We start from the raw sequence: 27,913 nt of genomic DNA on the forward strand, positions 1-27,913 counted from the left end.
TTGAAGATTGTCAGCATAAATGAAGTTTCTGTGTTGGTAAAACAGTCTGCAGTATTTTTTAAACAAGGAAAGTTGCCCCTGACATGTCATTTTGTCAACATAGAGCCACCAGATTGGACCTGTGGTGCTGAAGGAAAAAAAACAAAGGTATGGTGGACTCTAATCAAACAAAAGTTGAATATTTTAATTTTATATATTTTCATGATCATATTTATGAAGTGTAAACTATTAAATTTTACATAATTTAGACAGTTCAAGGAGCAATATCTGAGTGTGTGAACTTCACGTAACATCCAAAATAATGAAGAAAGGTAATATTAAAAATAATTCATGTTACTTCATCTTTACATATTACAAAATAAGTTAAATTTTTGTTTGCAAAATATCATTATATCTAGCAGAAGATGTATATCAAGCAATTGTGATGGTTTGAAAGGTACTTTGGAGTCAAAATCCTGAAAAGCATGATGTTGCAGACTGGAGATTGATGGCAAATATCAAACTCACAGCCCTTGTGTGGCTGCGCATTCTGACTGTGAGGTATTTAATGGTTCTGAGTTTTGAGAGAAATGTAACTTCAACTAAATTCTACAAAATTAAGAAACTAAATTATGCACATGCACAATGAATTGGGTGTTGTGGTACTATGCAACAAGTCTAAACTTTCTACGGTAGGTCAAAGGTTATCTGAGGTGAACAGACCTGAAAACCTTATAACAGCAATATCTCAAGAAAGCCAATCTTGTTAAATGTCATATCACATATGCAGTTTGAGCAGAGCTGTGAGAACAAGTTCCTTACAAATATAGTGGAAGTCAAATGTCCTTGTAAGAAAATAAGAAGTTTTTCAAGTTTATATTTGCATTGTGGATTGCTTTGATGATGTTTGACAGGTCTGCAGTTAGCTAAAATAGGTGTCAAAAGCTGTATTAATATGTGTAAGTATTTAAAATTGCTAACATTGGTGAATGCAGTTAGTGTGCACAGTAGAAGCTAGTCTATTAGTTTTTTTCAGAACAACAAATTGTAGGTTCCTTTGCTAGAAAAGTTAGTCAAAACAAGTCAACCACTTTACCACTAAACATATGGATTTTCTCTTACCAGATGAAACAGACATGGAATAGTTTCTGAATGTAACATCTTCACATTTAATGGGCCAGAAATGATCAGTCCAGCCCCTTAAAAATCTAAGCTGACATATGTCACATGGTGAACACAGCTACTTAGACCTAGGCTGTTTCTAATGAATATTTCTTCAGAAAAAGATCAATTTTTTTCAGTAACATTTTACACCCCTTGCTTGTTTTCTTTCTAGCAAAAGAAGTAAAAAACACCTCTTTACTACCAAATTTTGATTTGCTCTGAATACAAGGGACAAGGTTTCAGGGCATCAAATCACCAACAAGTGGCAAGATATTATCTGCAACTGCAGATCTGACATACAATGTCGAAAGGAATTTAAACATCTTTTTTTTCCAGAAGTATGTCAATAATGTATACTGTGTACGATTCCCTTCCAACTCGTCTGCTTGAGTATTGGATTTTATTTTTCCAAAAATGGCAAGTATATATCCTCTGAGAGGATTTGTGATTCTTGTTGGTTCTAATTGCCCATGAAACATTATCCTACCATTAGGTTGGTGTATCAAGCACTGTATCATAGGATAGCAATTATTCCTGTGAGTAATTATAAAATAATGTTAAAGACTAACCTTCTCATTTCAGGAAATATCTTTCTTAAGGGTTGCCACTTCCGAGGGAAGTTTCTGCAAATTTGTGCTAAATATCAAGGAAGGTACACAGGAGAAGCACAAATATACGTGTCACGTTGAGGCTGGGCAGGGATCAGAGCTTGTTGAATTAGTCTTTATTCTTAAGGTATAGAATGTTTGGAATATTCTACAGTAACTATAAGTTTAATTGTAACATTTACTGGTCAAAATAGCTTCTTATAATAAAAGATCTGTTAAATAAACAATACATTACTGAATGCAAGTATAAAAGAGAAACTCTGTTGATATTAACATGAGTTTACAGTTGTGACATAGTTTTTATTGTCATTAAGATGTGATTAGATAAAAACTTGATGGTGAGATCAAAGGAATGAAACCAGGAGAAACAATAAATGATTGAATTACAGGAAGGGTGAATTTAGTGAACAAACTGCTAGGAACAACAAACTGCTTTTAAGTGGAATGTATGTATAAGTAAGTGGAAAGCATGTATACTTTAATGGTAACTTTGCATTCAGAGTGAGAAATGAGCGGGACCTGAAAATTGATGAAGTATGATGAAGGTTTGTAATTTTCAAAGATGGAATATAAAGGTCACAAATATCTTACACAGTTATGTTGATCAGATAAAGACATAAAAACATATGAAAATGTTGAGTTTCATATTGTAAACTTGAACTGTGTCCTTTTTGTTTCTTGCTAGTGACCAGATTGAATGGTATTGGCTACTTGTTATGCTGTCATAAGATATATTCTCCTCATTGCTGAACACGTCAATTATTCTTCCTGTGACTTGAGTCAGACTGGACTCACATTTTTTCTTGACTTGTTGATGTGACTTGACAACAATAGAAGAGTGACTTGATATGACTTGACTTGCTTGTACAGTACCTTGTGACTTGATTTGAATTTAAGGGAAATTTTTTAAAGGAAATTATTAGAGTAGACACTACGATTTTTTTATAAAAATTGGAAGCAAATACTCTGCCCAATTGAAACAAATAATCAGTTTAGTTTGTTCTTACACATACATTGCACCTATGAAGGAAGACACATGTTGTGTATTACAGCATTGTCTACAAATTGAACATTTTAAACTGTTTTCTCGGCATATCCGAACTTGCTGGATTCTGGTGTAGACTATGAATTTAGTGTGGTATTTTTCTTCAGAAAACTTGGCATTGACACCAGCATATCATCTGGGAAACCTTGTCTACACTCAGCTATGTTGGGAACGAATATTTCTCAACTGATGATATTGCATCATTAATATTGTAATTTTACAATGTTCCATATGTCTTAAGCAGGACATGTTTTTATAATTCATTGTCTGTTTTCTCAAGTGAGCTATATTATATACTCTAAGCATACATATCAATGAGTATTTTGGGGAGGGGGCAGTAGGGGAGCATGTAATATGCAGACTGATTAAGCATCATGCTAATACGAGGAATGAGAAACATAGTTGCTGAGTTTATTCAATACTGGGTTGATTGTTATAAGTGGTGATATAAATATGTTGGTATATTGGCAGGAGTCAATCACATATTCTATTGAGGCTGGGGGCTTTAAAATCAGTAAAAATAGAAAAAGAAATGCCTAGGTCACATATGCATGTGACCTATTTGTACAGTCCATTCTGAACAGTTGAAATCTTCAAAACAAATAAAATAGACACAAATTTGTGCTATTTACAAAAAGTTTCTCCTCCACTAATACCCCTTCCGTATGACAATACAACTTGCCGCCTAGCCCATATAACAAACATGTTGCCCACTGTATGCAGGCAGTCTACTTATTAGCAGCTTTATTCAGTGAAGATATTGTAGGATTTTAACATAATATATCTCATACCTCCCTCTCCCAGTTACATTGCATATATATATATATATATATATATATATATATATATATATATATATATATATATTATATATATATATATATATATATATATATATACATTGCATATATATATATATATATATATATATATATATATATATTATATATATATATATATATATATATATATATATATATATATATATATATATATATATATACAGGGTTATAGCCACGCCGGCCGGCGGCGGCCGGTGGTAACCGCCACTCACGCCTGCCGGCCGGCATTGGAAGTGAATAAACAGTCCACTGGCCGGCACAAAAAATAGTAAAATTCTTGTGAAATACAACAAAAGTAACAAATTTATCTTTCCCTTGCCGTAAAACATGATAATAACGTCACCTTTTTCTGTTATTTACCAAAATACCCTCGACCCCCACCGCAGCGTTGCCCCTGGACCCCACCAGGGGCCCTTAAGCGGGCCCCTGGACCCCCGGCCCTGAGATGCGAGAGCTTAGCTCGCTACGCCTCGCAAATTTATTTAACCAGCACTCACAATCTCCTAGCTATAACCCTGTATATATATATATATATATATATATATATATATATATACATATATATATATATACATATATATATATATATATATACATACATATACATATATATATATATATATATATATATATATATATATAAACATACCGGATACCAGCATCACTTCACAAAAAGAACCTGTTGGCCCTTAAAGTTCCATTGATGTGTTATAATGCCTATACCTATAGCATGACTATAAGTTGCATTAATATTGATTTGTTACTTGAATTGAACTGAGAAACATTAACTTGTGACTTAATTTGACTTGCGATAAAGTCAAATGACTTGTGATAGAACTAGACCTGATGAAATCAATTGTACGGGGTGACTTGACTTGAATTAAGAAGCATTGACTTGTGACTTGAATGAAGTCAATGACCTGGGATAGACTTGACCTGATGAAATCAACTTTACCTGTGACTTCAATCCAGAAGATTGACTGGTGTATTTATGTGACCAAAATATGACTTGGTTGCAACACTGGATCAAAAATTTTAAAATTAAAAGTCCATGTTAACATATTTTATTTATATTTTTCTTGTTTTCTGATGTTAGGATGGAGAGGAAGAATCTGCAGCTAGCAGCTCTAATAAAGTAGTTGATGCAGGACTATCTCAGTCACAGAAGAAGACTGGTGATGAAAGTCTAACTGTCAAACAACCATTAGAAAACATTGATCTAGAAGTCAGAACAGAAAGTCTCAGGGTAATAATTTACATAAAAAAGATTCTGTTGTCTTGGAAACAGTCTTTTTAGAGCATATAACACAAATCAGTGTTTTGCAGTTTGTCCATACTGGCCCTTAAGGCATACCTACTTTGACGTTCAAGTTCAATGGTTTGCCCGTATATATTACACCATGATTTATTTCTACTAAATGCTTGCCATCTAGTACTGATGATATTTTATGATAACTGATATTAATGAAGTATGTGCTTGCTGCAGTTAGATTAAAGAGACTGAAATGTTACAATAGTGAGTGCAGTAACTTATAAAGATATTTGACAGCATACAACCAAGCCCTCATGAATCCGTGCCATGATTTATTTAAGAGCTTAACAAATTAGAGTGTGTCAATTTAATGCTGACTGTGCGCCTCTTGCCAACCATTTGAAATGTTAACAGCTGTCACACATGTTAGCAACTGGTGCCCAAGAAGAATACAGACGGCACAATGTTGGTTCACAAGTCAACTTTTGGAGATTACATACAATAAATTAAGTACTAAGCACAACTTTTCAGAGCTTCAACCATTGTCTTGTGCATAGATTCTAGTCTTGGGTCCAGCTTCAGTTTCCCTGAGTGTGTAAAGATTAAGTGAGTGTACAAACTCCAATGCAATCACGTAAAATACACGTTTTGGGGGGTTCAGCTGTATGATTAGATTTCTTTACCTCGAGAAGTGTCTATGGTGATCAAAAAGTTCCAATAAATAATTGATATTAGCATGCTTATTGGATCCTTTGTTCCCTCGGAGACTTACTTCGTTGGAAATGCACAATGCAGATGATTGACCGGGCATGTCTTTTCTCACCACCTTGTCGAATTCCAAAACGCCTTGTAAACAACTAGCAAAGTAGAGGTTGGATGTATTCTCATATGTAGCACATGGATGCATGTTATTGAGTAGATGAAGCTTTCGTTTTGAGTTCAAAAGCCATTTGAGGTCAACAGAGGTGAAACTATTTGAACAATTTGGTAAGCTCTCAAATTCAAAATGAAATGCTTGAATATACTAATTGAGTCCAAGAACTCTTTTGTTTCTTCAGAGGTCAAATGTCATTTAAGGTGGTTAGTAGCAAACATGTCACAGTATATACTTAAACAACTGCAGGTGAAAACTGTAGTTGGGTGATTGTTGCCCAAAATGTGTACTACCTATATTTATCCAAAGCAATATTTATAGATGCTATACCTTCCTCTGGAAGGTTGCACATGTCTCAATTGCTTTTCTGTAAACCTGTGTTGAGGAAGGGGATTGCATCATTCTTCTGAAATTTCATATTTTACATGGGATGGGGAAATGTCCAGTTCACCCTTGGGGCTGCTTGAAAAATTTACCATAGTGGTCACCATTTCTGAAAACTACTGTTAGGTCCCAGTTCTATATTTCAGAGAGACAAAACATTCAGTACTCATAATATCTGACATCCTGGTGACAAAATGAGATTAAGAGCAGCAATATAACAGATCTAATATCTTCTTACAAAATGACTCGCAGATCATTATTTTAATTTTGAGCCCCATATCTCTGACGCCTGGCAATCCTATATATCACTACCTGTCACATGATTTGAACCTAACTCTTTAAAGTGGCTGAGATAGTTTTCCACTGAAACTGCTGTCGTCAACTTTCAGAAGTGATTTACTTTTGCAATGGTCAAGTTATCTGAAACTCTTTTCTGGTCTTCTGGTGCTTGACTTAAGGACACATTTTCCTAAGTTGCTCTATCACTCAGGTGATTCCATATATAAACCTATACTTCAGCACCCAAAGTAAGGGGACACGCCAGTCATATTGTGCTTATTTTGAAAAAGGCTGTATGCCATTTGCATGTGTTTTATCTGCAATCATGCAAGATGAAGAATAAGCCCAGAACGAGCACATTGCAAACACTTTGAATAAAATCACACAAGCATTGTGCGTGGCGGCACACTGCCATTCCTACCAGTTATGTGCAAGGGCTATATGGTGCATTGTGCAACTAGAACATCTGTTTTTTGTGTATAAATTTAGAATGCTAAACACTTTCGGTTGGGTGGTGACTCACAACTTGTCACAAATGTATTGTTTCATAATGTTCTCGTTTTCTCGTTCTGGACGTGTGCAAATGAGTTGGGGAAGCTTTACAGATTATTGTCATCACATATGAGAGACATCTAGCCAGTGACAACCATTACAGTGAATAAAGTCACCGTAGTTGCCTTATTGGGGGAAATTCACAAACTCCTTTGAGTGACTCCACTCTTGGAATTTAGGGACTCATGACGCGCATGCTAACTCTGCCATTCTGTATCATGCTTTAGTATATACATACAATATACAGCAGGTGTCAGTTATAGTATAATTTGTAAATGAACAATAATTGGAACACGATAGATTCATATCCACTCTGTAATCAATTCATCAAACATGATTAAATACTTTAGACAGGGGACCTGATAGAGAACTGGTATAGTTTGTGGATGTTCTACTCATGAACAGTAACACTCAATATTCATATATTCTAATAATATTACAGGATCTCTCCGGGAAAATTCCAAAAGAATGGAAAAATGTAGGTAGAAATCTTGGACTAAAGGAAGAGGAGCTTTGTATACTGGAGACAGATTCTAACAACCAGGGACACAAGGAAACTGTTTATCAGATGTTGTTGGCTTGGAAACACAGCAATGGCAGTAAAGCTACATACAGAGTACTGGGAGAGGCTTTAATAGCAGCTGGCCGCAGAGACCTGCAAGAGATGCTGTACAAGCAGGGTATATAATTAATGTAATAATATAAATACCTCAAAGGACTTTAGAAATTAAATATATAACTGATTCATACATGAAACTACTTTCTGCATTTTTCCTCCCTTGTCTGTGTAGAGTATTCTGTATCATTTCATATGCACATAAAGCAGTTTAAAATTGTTTATATTGATAAAGAATATCTTGTTACATATAGAACACTTTATTTCATTAAATATTTGTTTTACTCATCTCACCTGTTCAGCTGGTATCAAACAAGAAAACTAATGATTGGCTAGAAACAGGCGGGAGTTCATGCTGAGGTAAAAGCGTCCAATATGCAGCCAATCCGTTCTGCTTGTCGGACGGAAGAGATCTCACAACTGCTCATTTCATGGATCAACAAATACGGTAGTGAGACAACTTGTAATGTTCATTACAACAATTGACATATTATTGTGGAAAAAAATATGTGTTAAGTCAAGGTGAGTACATTTGAAACATTGTAACTATGATAACTCATATTTGAAATATTTAAAATGGGAGCTGAGAGTACCTAACTTGAATGGATGTGGAAAATAATAGTTACAAACCTAAAACTCTCCTAAAGCAATGATCACATTGTACAGTTGCATATCAACTTTCATTTATTTTTTAGTTATTTGTAAATATCAGCTTTTAGACTGATATCATAACATATCAATGGTAGACTTTCATTTGTAATGAGCTACCATCATAGTTACAGCTATGAATATGCATATCAGTTTTCGCGTCGTTACGTTTACAACATTTATATCATTGATCATTTCAGAGTCAGTAGGTATGACTGGATCAGAGATCTCTGTTGGACTTGGAAAGCAATATTCAAACAAGGTACAAAAGATTCCTGCATTTTCACTGTTGGATCTATTCCGGTCTCATTACTCATAAACGGGATTGTTTGGTCTTCTACCGCAAGTTACAAGACCTTCTCAAATCACCTTGTCATAATATATTAGTTAAATATTAACAGTCAGATTTAATACATGGGATTCGCCATTAGTATAATTTTAGTAGATCTTACCAAATAGCATTACAAAGTTATATTGATGCAACTGCTTATTAATAAGTTTTTTTGTTCTTTATAGATGCTTACATGATATCATTAACTGTATCACCGTGGGATGTTTCTTTCTATTGCGATGTGTATATAACAGCTGTATCCAAGCACTTACGAAAGCTTGGTGATCTTCATATGTTATGCCAGGTATGCATTGTGCATGTTTTACACTGCTTTTGAGACATTGTTTCTTCTTACCCAAATCTGTGACAGCTAAGTCAGTAGAGCTAAGTTTAAGCGATTCGCCAAGAAGTGCAAAGTTACATATATTCAGTGTCTTTCCAAATAACATCGACTGATGTACCATTCAAGAAGGAATGTGATTTAAGGTTCTTGACCTAATTGATGTAAACATGGAGGTAATACAGATTGACCTCCATGATGTAGCAAAGCCATTTTACACTTTTAGCCATGTCCTGTTTACCTTTAACTTTCTTTTGGGTTCATGTGTCAAAATTAATCTGGATATTAAACGTTTATTTGCCTCTTTTTCATTATTTGATTTATTTGTTAAATCTAATTGTGGAATGACTGAATGTAATCGAATTTGGTGGCAATAGCTTTACTATGAAACCTTTGTCAAATGCAAATACTGTCAAGCTGTGGTAATTGACCAACAGGATCATTGTCAATAGTTATGAGAAAGTTGTAGTATTACCTGATGAATTAAATGTTCCTGAATATATTTCAATGTGATTAAATGTTGCTAAAAGTACTACATTTAGAGAAAACTGATCTCAATGATCACCAGATACGAAATAAATCAAACCAACAGACGAATCTTAAAAAGACCAATTACAAGAAACATTATATATGACGTCAGTTAGTCGTTCTCATTTCTCATAATTCAATTTGGTTTTCTATACAGTGAAGAATAGAAGATGATGTTGACTTGAACTCCAGAAGTTTCAGACAGTATTTGAATTTGCCTTATCTACACCAGAAACGGCCATCAATGGATAAGTGAACAGACAAGATATGTAACCATTGAAAGTATGCTAGATGAGAAGCAGCGGTATAGTAATTAATTGTAGCAGAGACACAGAGCAGGCATCACCCAGCTGTCTAACACCAATACATCTATGGCTAAGAATGAATCCAAGGGCATGGTTGGTATTGAGTTGTGGGGACACTGAGATCTTTGGTGGAACATCTATGACTATAGAGCATTACTGTGACTACCACCTAATGTTTGGACCAGTTGTTTGGAATGAATCCAAGGGTATGGTGGGTATTGATTGAGTTGTGGGGACACTGAGATCTTTGGTGGAACATCTATGACTATAGAGCACTACCATGACTACCACCTAATGTTTGGACCAGTTGTGGGGACACTGAGATCATTGGTGGGGCATCTATCACTATAAAGCACTACTGTGACAACTACCTAATGTTTGGACCAGTTGTGGGGACACTGAGATCATGGCATAGCATCTATGACAAAAGAGCACTACAGTGATGACCACCTAATGTAGCCAAGATGTTCAAGATTTCATGTAATGCCATATATATATCAAACTATAGTTTCACATCGAGAGAAGTGTTAATTACTCTATGCATTTATTGATTGAAAACATAGTTCTCTAGCATTAAGCATTATCTAATATTATAAACTAGAGGGCAATCCACAGAGTAATACATCTCATTGCAAAATCACTTAAATGAATTATTGCTTATAGTGTACATTTCAGTTTTTCTACTTTTTTTGTGAAGGTGTCAAGTCTGTTCAACATTTGTCCTTGTATTTAAAGCAAAAAGTCACTTGTTTGCTTTAATTGACCTCTCACCTATCTTAAGTCCCTAGCAGGGGCACCTTCTGACCACATTTGAAGAAATCATCTTACATGAAAGGCCAAATGATCAACCACACCTTACGAATACGTCTGCAAACACATGATCTACCAAATCATAGGAATATGGGTGGGAACACACACTAGGTTGCATCATCATTAAGTGTATTAAGAAATCTTGTTGTGAAACACATGTGCAGGCTGTTAGGTGAGTGCACTGGAATCACCTGTTTGTGTCTAAGAAGTACAGAAGTCAGCAATCTAACATGCTGTTGACAAATTATTTGATTATATACCCAAAGATTTGCTATAGTGCCTTGGCAATTGATACACAGATATTTGACTATTATCTCAGAGTTCCTTCTACATATAATGTAATAGTCCTTAACATATTCATACCTGTGTAGGTTGCAAGTCAATTCAATGGTTCCCCTTGGAATTAAGGCAAGCAGTCCCTTCCTATGTTGACCTTTCAACCTGACTGTTCATGTTTGTTATCATAGTAACCACATATTTTGATATTACTTGACATACCTATTATACCTGTGAAGGTTGCAAGTCAATTAAATACTTCGCCTCTGTAGCTATATAGCAAAAAGTAACTTTTGAGTCATATGACGTTTGACCTTTGACCTCAGTTACCATTTTAGTCCCATCTTTTTAAAGTATTTGACGTATTCATTACACCTGTGATGGATAATGTAATACTTTGCCTTATAGTTATAACAAACCCAATACATATGAATAGTTTGCACCCTTCTGTGTTACCTGTCATAACCAGACAAACACTATGCAGCATTGAGTGTGGTGTTAAATTCCCAAAGTGTCATATCATCAGCTGCAGCATATATTTCCTGATGATATGATCTTGTCATCTGAAGTAAATTGACAGTATTTCTCAGTTTTTCATTTGCATGGTAACTTTTCTTTGGAGAGTGGCTTGTTTGTCAAACTCTTTCAGTCCCACATCCAAAATGTCTAAATCAGACTTTGCAGTGAACGTTGTTTCATCTGGGAGCATGCTGTCAGTAACTGTTTTAAATGGTCCTGCAAAATTACCTTCATTTGGTATAAAGGGACCTCCGTATTCAGACAATGTTCTCTTTGATGGTAGCATAGTTTTAACATGACAATAGCTGTAGCAGTCAAGACAAAGAACATACATGTTGATGCCTACAGAACTTCCATACTTTAGTTAGTACTTTACAATGAAGTTATAGCATTCACCTCTTTGCAATGCAAATACGTATTTTCTATGGTTTCTAAGGTTTCATATTTAAGGCTATAGACCAATTTTGGCAGCAGTAAATGGACCATTCAAGTATAGGTGAATTGTTCACAGTTAAAGAATTTATCTTTACAGAATGAAAAGCTCTAGTAATAGTTTTGAAACAGTGCCAACAAACATTTGGGGAATCTGCATTGAACGTCATGAAACAAAGCATTCTCGAAAACACCTAGAAAGATTTTATGAAAAATACTGAGAGGGGAAGGATTGAGGAGGAGGGAGTCATTTTATGTATGCCACCTCACATGGAGAACAGGGATGAGGAGGGAGGGTCCCTTAATGAGGAGGCTGGTTTGGCCCGTCAATGTTTTTGGTTATGATGGCGAAGGCTCAGTAACCTATGTAATCGAGCTTGTGCGTCGGCGTGTGTTTGTGTGAATGTGACGGTCAGCTTGTAGACACGATACTTTAACAAAAACAAGTTGAATCAACTTCAAACTTGATAGGTAGATACCACATGATGTGTAGATGAAGAGGTGGTTCCCATTTTATGAATATTAATGAGTGGGTGGACCTTAACATAAAATTCTAAAAAAAATCAATATCTCTTCAAACGTATGTCCGATTGATTTCATACTTGGAATGGCGATGTCAGTAGATGATAGGTACATGATCATATAATTAATACATTTTCATTATTAAGCATGAATTATTGTTTGTGGTTCCCATCCTATGAATATAAATTAATTGGTGGACGGGGCTTATCAAAATTCTTGATCTATCAATATCTCTTCAACAGTATGTCTGATTTAGTTCATACTTGGTATGGTGATGTAACTACATAGTAAATATATAAAGTAGAGGGAAAATGTAAATAAAATATTATAAACACATTACCGCATCAACCACAAGTTAAATCAATGCCATACTTAGTAGATAGAGCCCATGATTGAAATTGGTAAAGATCATACAAGGTCAACAGGTGTCAAAGTCTGAAAACCTTTTAATGATCATAATTCCAAAGTTGAAGCTTCAATAAATCCGTCAGTTCTCCAATGCTAAACTTTTCTTTTGGTCAAATTCAGTTCAATTAAGTTTTGTAATGGGCTCTATAAGTCTTTAACAGAACATAGAGTCATCCAGGATTGTTCAAGAAAAGTTGATATGTGGTATTGCTTTAAGCACAATCAAGTGGCCGTATCCGCTTTTACCAGCTGGGCTTCAAGACGTCAACAGTGGTTAAATTGGCACAACGAGTCAACAGGTTTTCTCTATTGGTCTCAACATTGGCGATTTCTGTTGTGATTTATACCAGATGATTTGTAGGTTGTCAAGATATTCCACTGTGCAGTTAAATAGTGTTATACAGAGCTCTCAGTCTATAATAACAAATCATTTCTAGGGATCTGGAAGCTCAAAATTGGTTACGGAAATGTTCTTTTATTCATACAATCTAATGGTTTCATATAGGAATTGGAATAAAAGTATACTGTGAAATCCTTACCGGTTAATTAAATGGTTGAGTACCGTTAAGGAGTGATACATATAAAGAGCTGAAAATCTCTGATCTTTTCTGGTTCTTACTTAACTCATGGGAAAATTTAAGTCACTTGCTCTACATTATTCAAATAGTTATGCAAAAGATATGACAAGGAATTACAAAGCCTTACTTATTGAACCAGGCTTCTAGGTTATACTACGTCACTAAATAAACTTTGTCACCATAATAAATGATCCCTGATTACTTTCTTTATATGTGTCGCATTGATCAATAGACATTCCTGTACATGTTTGGTGTGCACAGGTTCATGGATATTAGCATGTATCGATTACCACACTATAAATATCTTTAGGCAGCGTAACCCGTATTCGTTTTCTGGTTTAATGTAATAGGTATTTTGGTATTTCAAACAGAATTACAAGGTAACTTTCCGAAACAACCACTCGTTCACTGTAGTGTTTCTTTTTATTTGTTCTCAATAAGATGTTAAATTAAAGAAAGGTTCTTGGGGAATTGGTTCTCATGAACTTGATTTAAAAAACTCTGTTGATACTTGCACTGGTTGAAAGCAACTGCATTTAGCCACACACACCTCCATAGCAGGGCCTTAGATAGAGTGAGTGGGGTTGAAACCCCCATTCACTCATAGATTCGCAAAATTCTGCACCAGACGGCAAAATGAAAGAAAAGGAAAGAATAAAGAAAAGAAGTGAGAGGCAGTGGCGTATCTAATGGGGTGGGGTGGTCCTCCTGGGTACCTGTTAGGGGGTTGCGATGCCACAGCCCCCCAATAAATGAAAACTAAGATAAATAATAAATTCATATAGATGGGGATGCTAGTGGAGGCCAGTTATAGAGGAAAGGTGAACATTTTCCCTATTTGTGTAAATCATCGTGGTTGTTTAAGTCGATATAAATTTTCTCATAAAAACGAAATTGTGAACAAACAATAGGAAAATTTAGCAAACATTTACTTTAGAATGAGAGTTCCTAACAAGTTATCAGGTGAACGCTTTGCCAAAGATAGAACCAGTTTGCGTCTAAGCCACCTTACATAAAAATTGCTCAAAGTGGGTATCCACTTCCCTTGGATACCTGCCCCAGGTCAGCATCCCCTGCACGGGGTGATAAAGGAAGGATCAGAACCGGGTGCCAACTATTATAGGTATGTCACTGGAGAGAGAGAAGGGGGGGTGGAAGACTGAAGGAAAAGGGAAGTGCAGGGAGGAAAGGAGATTGGAATGTCTATGTAAACTGCAGACAACTGCCTGTATTTCCTTTACAAACGTACATGTCATAGTACAATGTAACCCCCATTTTAGCTCAAAGAGACCGTCAATCTCAGTATTTCTGTGGGAGGGCCTAAACCTAACTATGGGTCCTTCGGGCTCAAGTGGACCCCTCTCACTTGACTAAACCCTGTTGGACTCTCACACTCTTTATCAACACTTCCTATCCGTGTTTTCTTCCTTTTCGGGGGCAAGAGATGACACCACCAAACCCCCCCCCCCCCCTCATGTATAATGCCAAGGCGACGCCCCTTCTCCATTTACTACTTGCGAATACTGCAGAAAGTACCAACGTAAACATTGAAACATATTCCTTTTGACTCCTAAAATCTATCATTTATATTCTATTAAGGTTTTATGAAAACTATGTGCAGGGTCGGTGTGCCGACATTAGGTACACTCGGTAATCTTAAAAGGGCAGCTACAGGTAGCCCGCAAAATCATATAGACAGTTGTACAGAACTTCAGTGAACTTTGTAATCGCTGTTGGAATTTTATATCCCTAAATCCTTTTCTTGACCAAAACATCTGTATCTGGGCTCTTGATGACGATATTGGAAGTCATTTTCACAGCATATTCACAGTGAAGCAACATTCTTGTGTCCGCTTCTTCGTGCGTGCATCTCAAATCTGGGACAGGTGTGACAGTGTTACTCTGAATTTTGTAGCAAATCTCAACATCGGTTGCAAATAATGTTACACCATGAAGGACTGATGAAATTATCACAAAATTTATTGAAAACATCATCAATTCTTGTGGTTTGACTAACAATTTTTTTGTGACTGCTCACCGAACACCTAACATACTTTCTGTAGCAGGAAACATGGCACCTTACTTCAATTGCAACTGGATCTCTGTCTCGAAGATGGAGAAGAATCCTTTCATCCAGCTTGGAAGCAGCTGCCTCTAAGAGTTTTCCTGCTGTTAGGGTTTCACATCGGATCAATCATTCTTTCCCTCTCTTAGGAGATACAGGATTCACCTTGTACTGTTGGATTTTACAGATGATACACTCCTCTGGTAGAATATTCTGTGACCTAGACCTTGTATCAGATGAGGAAGATGCCAACTTTGATGATCGGAGAAGTTGCTTTTCCAGAGGTTCATCAATTTCTGTTTGGTGATCTTCTTCAATAGCAGTATCTTGATCTGAAATCAAATTCAAAAAATGTAAAACAATTAAAATCCCTCAGGATACCTCCTCTATCTGAAAGTGACATACAGTTGTATTGTTGGGTTGATATGTTTTTTGTGTATGACCTTCCTATGTTGAGTTGGAACACTTCCTTTTCAGAGATGTCTGTGAGTGACAACTTTTCTCACATTTTAAGTGGGCCCAACAGACATTGACTATTCGTTGCACAGAAAATTATTTTTGTCTTATAAATGACACATAGCACAGTGAAGCCTCACTCAATTTAGAAAACATACAACTGATCTTTATCAATTTCAAATTATGCCTTCCTGCTAACAGATTAAAGCTAAAACGATGATTGAACATCCATTTTTGTTGATAGTCATAACAAACTAGCCTCATTTTAAAATTCATAAATGATAACAAGATGTCTAATGGTCTTATCTTCCTTCATTTCACCTAATGTTTTCAAAATTTATATCAAACTGCACTGCAGGTTGTCTAACAATTCTTCAATTCCCAATTTCATATGTAGTCAGGTAAACTCATTTAACAAAATCATGCCTTGGAGGCAACTACCTTCAAGACAGGATATCTAAATACCAGGATCAAGCATAAAAAGAACATTTGGGAATAAAACAATAAAAGGCCCTTTTTGCTCACACTGAATCTTCCAGAAATCTGCAGTACTTATTTACCACATATTCACATACCAATGTAAATTCAAGCAGTTACATTGTATGCAAGGGAAATGAGCTTTTAAAGTTCCAACAAGTGAAAGTGTTATGGGTATGATTAGCGGTGCCCTACCCAAAATTTTGTTGTTTGTTTTGGCGTTCAATTAGCGTGCAGGGGCGGCGATCTGTTTCAAATATTGGGGGGGGGGACATTTGCTTGGGTGCAGGCGAATTACTATCTGAGCGGAGCGCCACCATTGGTTGGCGCGCAGCGTACAAGAAAATTTCTGGTTTTGATAGCCCCCCAGATCACCGGAAATGGCACTTCTCGGGCTTGAAAATGACCAACCAGATGTACACTTTTGCCTGAGAACCAAGTTTTTCCTAATAGTTTTTTTTCATTCATAACCTTTTTTCAAGATTGTCACCATTCACACATCATGTTCGACCATTGCATCTCCTGTGGATCATTGCTTTTGTAGGTAATTCTACGTAACGCCCCACAATACCCGTCAGCCCCACTTTTCAAGGTTTTAAGCCCATTATTTGTTCAGAATTTAAATAATAAATTCACTTCAAACATACCCATAATGTTGCACCAAATTTCATCTATGGACAACCAATATAGAAAAAAAACCTCAACCCCTAACAGACCGGTCAAAATTGAACGAGTAGAGGGAAGTATGATGAAGAATGTTGGTCAAGGAATTTTCGAAAATTCAGACACAGTTAAATTATTGGTGTACAAGTATTAAAACCTCTTATAACGGCTACTATAAAACTTCGATATCATAGGAAATACCCCAAAAATATGCTTGAGGGGGAGGGACGGTCTCCACCCTTTCGCCCCCCCCCCCAACCCCTCCCTTGGCTACGCACCTGCGGTTAGAAATCTTGTAGCAAACAGGCCAAATGGAAACCCAGTGAACCCATATCGATGTGGATCATATATATGATTGTACCTGTACGTACTTATTTCATTACGGATGCGGTCCGTCTAGCTATTCATTTCGAAAAAAAAGGAAAAACTACTTTCGGTCATATATACAAATTGTGACACGGTTAGACAGGCGCCTTGCGAGGAATTTGCCAAGGGAGGGGTAAAGCTTGTACCCAGACTTTCTAAGCGTAGCACCACCATAAGTTGGCGCGAAACGCAAAAGAAAATTTTGGCCGAAAATGCCTCCCAGATCGATGGAAATGGCACTTCCCAGGCCTTGTAAGTTGCATCTAAGCATTTTCTATTTTGAAATTACTAGCGATATCATAAAAAAAATACAAAACATATGCTTAAAAAACACTATGCCACCAAATATTGGGGTGGATATTAGATACTATATCCCCCCACCTAAAATATTGGGGGGGACATGTCCCCCCCATGATCGCCGCCCATGATAGCGTGTATAGTGGGCGGAGCCCCAGCGATTGAATAACATGTGCCTTAAGGTTATAACAACTATAAACCAAACTGTTTTTCCTCTCTCCGTCCTACAGGTAAGATGATGCTTAATTCCCTTTCATGTGAATATGAAAGTATTAATAGGTTGTTGATTAAGTATTTGTCGTTATTAAAAGTGTTTCATTATGACGGATGGTCTAGATTTGCCATCGATACATAAGAGTTAATATTCATTATAAACGAGACCGTCAGGTTTGCATGTAGGATATGTCTGTGTTATCATGGGCCTACGTATATTCGTATAACAATTGTTTGTCGTTAAAGTTCGATTAGGGGTACAAAATCATAATTTACACGAGTCATATCAGTGCAAAAGTGATTTATTTCTTGATGTTGTTAATAATAGTATATCATATGTATCAGGATGCCGTAGATGTGACATTTTAGGTAATTTCTCTGTACGTAATGCTGCTCAGTGACCTAGCGTTATGAGTAGGCTACAGCGTGTACATTTGGTCGTTAGAACTGTCATGAGGGGTGACGTCATTGCGTAGTAACAAGAGTAGGGGATTCCCCGAAATGATCCAGATAGAAATAAGTATTTACGGCCCGCCAGATTGATTGTATTGTTATGTATTGAATTATTAGAAAGATTGAGCAGGTTCAGTTTATTATTTTAAGAACTAGAAGTAGCCTTTATGCCAGGATGAAAATCCATTCAGATGCCTTAGCCAAATATGCAGTTAAGTTTAAATGTGAGACTGCATAGTTATTGTATTATATCAGTGATTGAATAACATGTGCCTTAACGTTACAACTAAAACTAAACTGGTTTTTCCTCTCTCCGTCTCACAGTGGGATCGAGAGATCCTGGTCTTAACAAATTGATCCAAGAAGTGTTACATCGCATCATTAAAACTATTTGTATGTGTTCATTGACATGTTTCTGTATTTCATTAACTGTTTAAAGGTAGTCTGTATTTGGCCCCAAATTATAGCATGCTATAATTACTAGAAGTTTCAAAAAATTCTTCCCTGTAGGTCTTTACTTTCCAACTTGTTCTTAGACATACTACATGAGCACACAAAATGACTGAATGTCCTGGTGAGGTCAATTTCCTCCAGGGTGGTAATAAAAAAAGGTAACGAATTTTGACCAAAGGTTACCATATTTGAAAATGAGGCATTTTTGGGATCAATACAGCATACCTTTAACTCATAATAAAATGCATTTTGACAAACTTCTTACCTTCAACTGCTTTATGTTGAGGTAATTTCGTCTGTCGTTTCTTTGCTCTGATAATATCTGTTTCGTTGTTAAAAGCCGCATAGCAATCACGATGGTAGAAGATGTCCTCAAAGCTGTCAGGCTGTTCTTTGCAGGTGGATAGAACTTCGTGAGCAACATCGTACTGTGGGCCAGATAATTTGCACCAATCCTCAGTACAGGCAATAACTTTAGACCAACTGATTGGGGTGAACCTTGTTAATGGCCCAATCTTCCCAGCACAATGGACTGCACATTTGTGAGAAGTAATCTTCAAACTGTTAGAGCAAATAGCAACATAAAACATAAAGCTGGAACTTTACTAGTTCACGTATTTAGTCCAGGAGCCCAGAAGGTTTATTCAGCTGAAGAGGCACAAAAGGTTTGGTGGCCTGATTGTGTTGGTAGGTGACCAAGCTTCAATAAAATGTGTTGCTGCCGGGGCACACCCTGCATGGTAGGTGAGGGGGTCACAAAATAGGGGGGCAAAATATGCTTTTATTTAGCTGAAGAGGTACAAGCACACACGTTTCTGGGTTTTATACCTAGGAGGGTACCTTGCATCATGGTGGCAATGACAGCAATATCTGACTGCATGGGGCCCCAGACAGTAGCCCAAAAGGGCCCCGCCCATATGGTATTATTCAGCTGAAAGGTACAAGGAGGAATTCTTTTGCATTTGAACTATTACACATTGGGGTGTACTAAAACACTAATGACAATAACTTTGTCCTGCATAGGGGCCTAAACAGTAGCCCTAAGAATGGGCCATGCGGTACAACCAGCTGTTGGCTAATTTATCTAGCTGAAAAGGTACATGAACAAAACTTGTTGGATACTGCTCCCAGCAAGACTAATTACATTGCTGTAGCAACAACAGCAATATCTGACTGCATGGGGCCCCAGACAGTAGCCCAAAAGAGGCCCGCCCATGTATTATTCAGCTGAAAAGGTACAAGTGTAGATCCTTTTGCATTTGAACTATTACACATCGGGGTATACTAAAATACTAATGACAGTAACTTTGTCCTTCATATATGCCCAAACAGTAACCTTAAAGATAGGCCCTGCAGCCCAACCAGCTGTTAGCTAATTTCCCTACCTGAACAGGTACATAAACAAAACGTGTTGGATACCGCTTCGAGCAAGATTAACTCTATTGCTGCAGTAATGACAGCATATCTGCCTGCATGGGGCAAGACGGCGGATAACAATTAAATCATCAAATCATGGTGAGTACAAATTCTTCTGTTTCTCAAATACTCATTAGTTTAGCTATAAAATTCTAGTTAAGGGGGTACCTTCACAGCAAAATGATAACATTTGCTGGTTCCACATTTCTAGCAATTGCCATAAATAACTATATCCCATCCCTTTCAATTGATAAGCTTCCCTTTTCCCAAACAATATTATTTTATTCATAGTTTGAGGATTTTCGGGTAGTATTTATAATTAGGGCCAGGGCTGGATGCACTCGGGCTACGCCCTCGTGCATCGCTTGCATTATTATAAAAGTATCTGTGTTTAATCACGGTAGTCTAATTAACCCCCGATCGTGCATTATCCTATTGATAAATCCAAGCTGACTGTCGATTAACTCCGTTCATTCATACCTTATGATTTTTGTCAATAAAAAGGCAAAATATACAAAAAAGAATTAGCAGATTTGATAAATGTGTTACCCCGTAGAATTAGTTTATTAACTACCAAAACAACAATGCACATGTGCAAAATAAAAAACAAAAAAAAACGCCCAAATGATCACGAATATTCACAACAATTTTACGGCTATCAGTAAAATGAAAGCATCAAACATGGGAATGGAAGCAATAAGAAAGATTATAGATTAACATGAACACAAATATTAACATGGACAATTAATCAACATTCTTCGTACTTCCATAGCAACCGCGCCTCTCGGAACATGATGTAGGGCCTAGGCCTATGTACGTATATCATATCCCACATATACGTACGCACGTTCACATGTATGTCAACGAACGAGTGGACGGACAATCTAGTCCAGCATAGTGTAACTTTGTGTTGAATTATACGGTCAGTTTATTCATCATGAAATATATTAAATTAAACAGTTGAACTAGCTTAACGTTAGGCCTAGTTGAGAATTTTTTTGTCTAGATCGATTATTTTGTTTTGAGGAAAACATTCACCAGGCCTTAGAGCGCTTTCTATGTCGTAAATAATCATTATATTGTGACATACATCAACACAATAGAACGGGCAGAAAGGTTATATTCTCTATTGACAAGAACTTCTGGATTTCATAGTTATTATGTAATAAAACCCATCTGTTTGCAGTGGTTAAAAACAAAACTTCCACCACACACTGGAGCAACATTTCATCTGCTTGACATGTACAAAACCTGTAACCCAGACCTATCAGGCTGTTGAACATTGATGTAGTTTTGCTATTTGGCCTTTTCTTGGTTGACATTATTTGCCAAAAAATTACTGCAAAATATTACTCGCCAAGTCAAGTGCTGTATTTTCCATGTACTGCTGAGACAATGGACAATAATAATGTCAGCAGCTTACATTTCAGAAAATTCCACTGACTTACAGTAGCCTACTTGTTACTTTTCTGTATATTCGTAACTTTCGTACCTAGCTATGAGCATCTAGTAACACTCCTTCGTTATAATCCTGTGTGCTAAACTTTATGTTATCAAAATTATACAAGTATTAGTGAAATAGCATGCATGGGAGTAAGCAGGTGGCTGTACGTTTGATCGTATAAAGCAAATCAATGTTGCCTAAGATATACAAAAAGGTGTCAAATTGACTGTTTACGGTACATTATCCTAGTGTACATGTATTATGGATGTTACTATATGTTATCATTTTAACCAAAAATGTAAATATGTTATTTTAGCAAGTGATGATGTTAACATGCCTTCATGCGATTACCACTGATAAATCATTACGATCAATGATTTAGCAATTTGAATCAAAGTATATCAGTTCAATGCTACAACGATGGAGACCAACTTTGAGTTAATTAGGGCCAGTACAATGTGTTAGGTCATTCTGAAAGATACAATTCTGGCTACACAAAGTATTTTCAATTACATTTCAAAAAGTGCACCTATCATAGCGTTCAGGTATGGCATTCACAGTTTTGAATTGCCTCGCAATCCACTTATAAGGTACATTACACTGGATTTCTAACGAAGAAGACAAATAACAATGTTAACCAGGTCTAATAAATCATAAACCTCTTGTAATTATATTATTTCTGTTTTCTCTCACTGCTCGTCCAATCGTGGCAAGATACAATAAACATGAAAGGAGGGGCTATGTTGGGCTACATTGTCTGGGCCCCAGTGCAGAACGAAGTTGGTGTCATTGGTAGACCTACTTGGGTAAACCTAAATGTATCAGCATCAATGCTGAAAGATTTGCCCTTGTATTACTTTGACTGAATAACACCATACGGGCCTTTCGGGACCACTATCTGGAGCCCCATGCAGGCAAATATTGATGTTATTGCTATAATAATATAACAAATATTGCTAGGGCGAGTCTCCAACAAGTTGAATTTATGTACCTTCTACTAAATCAGTCGAAGACTGATAAGGCAACAGGGCCTATGTTTAGAGCTACTGTTTGGGCCCCTATGCAGGACAAACATACTGTCATTAGTATTTTAGTATACCCCAATGTGTATTAGTTCAAATGCAAAGGGATCTACCCTTTTGGGCCACTGTCTGGGGCACAATGCAGGCAGATATTGCTGTTACTGCTACAGCAAAGTAATTAGGCTTGCTGGGAGCAGAATCCAACAAGTTTTGTTTATGTATGTGTGTGGGTAAGGATGGTGGGGAAGGGGTGCAGAGTGTGGGATAAGGGAGAGGAGTGATGGTCAGCAATGCGGAGGTTTGGGTGGGAAGAAAAATATGGTTGGGACGGCAGGGGAGGGGACGTTGTATTTGTGGGTGGGGCTTATATGTCTATACATTAATTATATATCATTATTTGTATCAGGGAGTGTTGTACCCTGTTAAGCTCTCCCGAGTTTTTGTACAACACTTCCTTTCACAATATTATTCATTCTAATTTTTTCCTTATATTTATATGATTGTAAATTTTCTGTACCAATGCTATTTTCTTGTATATATGTTATATAAATATGTAAATAATATTGTGAAGAAACAAATAAAATGAAATAAAATGAAGTACCTGTTCAGCTAGAAAAATTAGCTAACAGCTGGTTGGGCCGAAGGGCCTATCTTTAGGGTTACTGTTTGGGCCCCTATGAAGGACAAAGTTACTGTCATTAGTATTTTAGTATACCCCGATGTGTAATAGTTCAAATGCAAAAGGATCTACACTTGTACCTTTTCAGCTGAATAATACCATGTGGGCAGGGCCCTTTTGGGCCACTGTCTGGGGCCCCATGCAGTCAGATATTGCTGTTGTTGCTACAGCAATGTAATTAGTCTTGCTGAGAGCAGTATCCAACAAGTTTTGTTTATGTACCTTTTCAGCTAGATAAATTAGCCAACAGCTGGTTGGTCCGCATGGCCCATTCTTAGGGCTACTGTTTGGGCCCCTATGCAGGACAAACTTACTGTCATTAGTGTTTTAGTATACCCCAATGTGTAATAGTTCAAATGCAAAAGAATTCACCCTTGTACCTTTTCAGCTGAATAATACCATATGGGCGGGCTTCTTTTGGGCCACTGTCTGGGGCCCCATGCAGTCAGATATTGCTGTTGTTGCTACAGCAATGTAATTAGTCTTGCTGGGAGCAGTATCCAACAAGTTTTCTTCATGTACCTTTTCAGCTAGATAAATTAGCCAACAGCTGGTTGTACCGCATGGCCCATTCTTAGGGCTACTGTTTAGGCCCCTATGCAGAACAAAGTTACTGTCATTAGTGTTTTAGTACACCCCAATGTGTAATAGTTCAAATGCAAAAGAATTCCTCCTTGTACCTTTTCAGCTGAATAATACCATATGGGCGGGGCCCTTTTGGGCTACTGTCTGGGGCCCCATGCAGTCAGATATTGCTGTCATTGCCACCATGATGCAAGGTACCCTCCTAGGTATAAAACCCAGAAACGTGTGTGCTTGTACCTCTTCAGCTAAATAAAAGCATATTTTGCCCCCCTATTTTGTGACCCCCTCACCTACCATGCAGGGTGTGTCCCGGCAGCAACACATTTTATTGAAGCTTGGTCACCTACCAACACAATCAGGCCACCAAACCTTTTGTGCCTCTTCAGCTGAATAAACCTTCTGGGCTCCTGGACTAATTCATAACCATAGCTAGTCGATGTGGAGACCCTGGAGTAGTGAGGCACAGTGGCTGCTTTCCTGGTCCATGGGATAGAGGCTAGGCCAAGTGCAATCCACTTGAACAGATCCTAGTGTTATAGTCCTTTGCACAAACCTTGGTTGTTTTATCAAAACGTCTTTGTCTCTTATTGACTTGCCTAGCCCTATTGCATCTAATGTACAGTTACAGTAATTACAATTATAAATCAAGCAAATTTGGCAAAGGTGGGGCTTATTCGCAGGGCAGCCCTGCGAATAGCCAGACACATACACCTTATTCACAGGGCAGCCCTGCGAATAGCCGGAAACAAGTATCTTATTCACAGGGCAGCCCTGCGAATAGCCAGACACATATATCCTTATTCGCAGGGCAGCCCTGTGAATAGCCAGACACAAGCATCTTATTTGCAGGGCTGCCCTGCGAATAGCCAGACACATACACCTTATTCACAGGGCAGCCTTAGACTGGGTTAACGGGCTCAGTAATTTTTGGGGCTATTCGAGTTTGCTTTTTGGGCTATTCGAGTTTGCTTTTGGGCACCAGCTATCTTTTTGAGAGTCTAATTGGGAGCCTCTATATTTTGAGGAATTTATTGGCCTTTGGGATTCCTATCTTAATGCTGTTAGGATTGGTTTTGGGAGCCTAGGGCCTTAAGATTGAACCAGTCTAGCATTAGTACTGCCGACATAAAAATGTCATCCCTCGATCATTTTCACCTTTGTTTTTGCAGAGTGACTGCTCATTTGCATGTAAAGGTGTGGGAGGGGGGGGGGTGTCACACCTTTGACCATATTGGCTTTCAAGTTCAGGCAATATCGGCTTTTGGGGAATCCCAAGATAAGCTCCCTTAAAATAAGCTTTTAAACTTGAACTGCTGGGGCTCCAAAAATTAGCTTATGAAGTGGCTAAGACTATTTGGGCCCAAAAGGTTGGCTTTTTCAAGGCCCCTAAACTGACTGGTATCAATAGCAAAACCTAATAATAAACCTATTTTTAAAATCGTCACAGCCCTGCGAATAAGGTGTCTGTGTACGTTATTCGCCGGGCTGCCCTGCGAATAATCGCTTCGTTTGGCAAAAGGATAAGTCTAGCATCTATGCCAGTAGGCTAATCATTAGGGTTAGTCTGAGCATGTATACTATCTATGTTCTAACGTCACCATCAGTTAAGTAGGCCCATGCCAAGGATGGTTCTGATTATTTATTATGTTAAAACTAAAAAGGAGCAACAACTAACGTTAGGCGTAGGCCTACGCCAATACAAAGTGATACTGATACGAAAGTCAACCCTGCTCATTGCAGCAATTCCTCGATTAGAAATCTAGGATAAAGCAACATTGGATGTACCAACGTTCAATCGTCAGTATTATAAGGACATCATAAACTAGGCCAAGCATAGGCATATCCTATCTTGTTTGCTAAGTCTCTAACGTCAACGAAGACTTTGGTCAGGCAGATATATAATGTAGGCTAATGCAATGTCGCAATCCCAACCGGCGTTACAAGTTACAACCTTGCAGCGTAGTCCTACGTACTTAATCAACAGAAATTTCGACTTCATTTGCCTACAATATCATACAAGTGTACACATATATTTTACGACTTTGTTTTGGCTTCTACAGTTATTCTATTCTTACCTTTGTCAAAACGTTTTCTGATCATTTGGACTGCCATCTCCGATAGATTGGAGCAATGGATGGGCTACCGGCTCTATAAATGCAGACAGTGCGTGACCTAGGCTAGCTACAGTAGATGTAAACAAAATAAGTTTGGGCCGGGTCAAAAGGTCACGAGAAGCAGCCCTATGATTGGTCAGTTGCAAAAATCAGGCATGACGCATGATCAATTAAAATACTACAGTTTTACTGCATTTTTAGAGTAATGTGCAACAATCGTGTTGTTGGCATAGCAAATTATGAATGTCGTGATTATTCCCCGCATTTTAAGCTGCAGTAACACCATTCCCCTAAAAAAGTGAGCAAAGGAAGCGAAAAGCGCCATGGGAAGACGGCCTACGTACTGTTTGTCGCGCCGGTACTTTCTTGTCGTACACAGAAAGCGCCACAACTTTATGAGTGGCTTCAGTATATGTCACATGACGTCATCCTATCCTAAAAATTGTCCATGGTACTGCTGCACCGGCCGCGAATTTCTTTTTCCTGAACCTTTCGGGCAGTGTACGAGGAGTTTAGCCAATCAGAGCGAGGCTGCGTTGATGACGTACTACTCAGTAAAGATGGTCAGTCGGGTAAATGCGTTGCTTCAATAACATAAGGTGGAAAACGAAAGTCCGCGAGTTCAGGCCCCCGTGTGGATTTTTCCCCCATTTTTCTCATGTCCAAGTAGTTATGTCCAAGTATTATATCATGAATTGAAAATCGATATTATAAGTTATGTCATGGTTTTAGTGCATGGTCATCTTATATATGAAACTCCGAAGATAGTGTGGCGAAAATATATATAGTTTCATTTGTTTATTTTCCTTCTAGATCTTATTAGAGGGAAATCGGTCACAGTCCCAAAATGTGGTACATCCGTTTTAGGAAAGTTTATCCTAATTTAAAGGCAGATGACTGGCTAGAATAATAGACAAGGGAAACAGATATTCATTCTGGAACAATTTAAAAGAGAGGATTTATTGCATAATAAAACAAGGGCAGTGCTTGCACTCTTTTTTACATAAATCGCTCATCAGTTTACAACAAATATTTGGCAGTTTCCACAATGAACCGTTAATTACTGGACCTCGTCTCTCTCAAGGAGTTGCTGTAGGAAAAGTTTTTTCATTGCAATCGGACCTCCGTTAGGTCTCCAATTATTAACACATAGAGCAGGATTTTTAATAAATAAACCAATGATAATTTACAAGTAAAGAAAGTCAAATCTGTTTTATCTAACTGATGTTAGTCGATTCCTAAACACAGTTCCAGGCGCAGAAAATCAAAATTACAATTAAATACAGGATCAGACAAAGACTTTTTAAAAAATATATGATTAAACGGCCAACTAAAATTACTTTTTTACTTGCAAACAGCAACTTGACGAGTGAGTCAAAATTTAATAATCTTAGCACTATAGCAACAACTTGAAATTCACAGCGATCATACATCGCCGTTTTTCAACAAAGAAACCGATGCAAACGTCACGTAAGTTGTGCACAATGATTCAGTATAATGTTATTAGTGCAAGGCCTACATACCGTAATACTTTCTGTTGTAGTACAACAATGATGTTGACTTATCGAATGTCATTTCCCCACTTCAACATTTGGTCAGCACGTAGAACGTCATCAACACAGCCTCGCTCTGATTGGTTAAACTCCACGTACACTGCCCGAAAGGTTTAGGAAAAAGAAATTCGCGCACCGGCCCAGACATGTTGTTTATCCAGGTAACGCCTGCGATTGGCTGAAACCCTAAAGCTTTTCTGAGATCTATTTCTATTGGTGCTAACATTATGTGACAACGGGAATCGGGTGGCATTATCGGCATAGAACAAAAGACAAATCAACCTTCGAACCCGGATGTGGCGCTCAGTTCAACATACATATTTACGGAAGCGTAGAAGGGACATGGTGATGAAAGAGTTACAAAC

At 37.5% G+C, this 27,913-nt stretch overlaps 2 protein-coding genes across 28 annotated transcripts in view; one reads left to right on the forward strand and one right to left on the reverse strand.

Moving 5' to 3' along the window:
• LOC139977164 (uncharacterized) overlaps positions 1-27,913 on the forward strand; it is a 371,700-nt gene that overhangs the window by 172,729 nt on the left and 171,058 nt on the right. For 25 of the 26 annotated variants that reach the window (XM_071986354.1, XM_071986364.1, XM_071986362.1 and 22 more), the window contains exons 13-15: positions 7-147; positions 1,726-1,878; positions 4,735-4,884. In XM_071986354.1, the coding sequence (XP_071842455.1) occupies positions 7-147; positions 1,726-1,878; positions 4,735-4,884 (444 nt within the window). The remainder of the gene's footprint in view (positions 1-6; positions 148-1,725; positions 1,879-4,734; positions 4,885-27,913) is intronic. The other variant, XM_071986361.1, reaches the window with a different exon arrangement.
• On the reverse strand, positions 9,600-27,650 carry LOC139977202 (uncharacterized). 2 transcript variants are annotated; one of them, XR_011796458.1, is made up of 3 exons: positions 25,957-27,650; positions 19,001-19,296; positions 9,600-15,689 (listed from the first exon to the last, which is right to left on the reverse strand). XR_011796458.1 is itself a non-coding variant. In XM_071986446.1 (2 exons), exons 1-2 carry the CDS (start codon positions 19,323-19,325, stop codon positions 15,487-15,489), a joined length of 528 nt encoding a protein of 175 aa, XP_071842547.1. In that variant the 5' UTR covers positions 19,326-19,655; the 3' UTR covers positions 9,600-15,486. The 2 variants fall into 2 exon arrangements, 1 of the variants encoding a protein (XP_071842547.1); XM_071986446.1 differs by lacking the exon at positions 25,957-27,650 and having other exon boundaries at positions 19,001-19,655.

The sequence above is a fragment of the Apostichopus japonicus genome, chromosome 12 (assembly GCF_037975245.1).
Source record: "Apostichopus japonicus isolate 1M-3 chromosome 12, ASM3797524v1, whole genome shotgun sequence".
Taxonomy (NCBI): Eukaryota; Metazoa; Echinodermata; class Holothuroidea; order Aspidochirotida; family Stichopodidae; genus Apostichopus; species Apostichopus japonicus.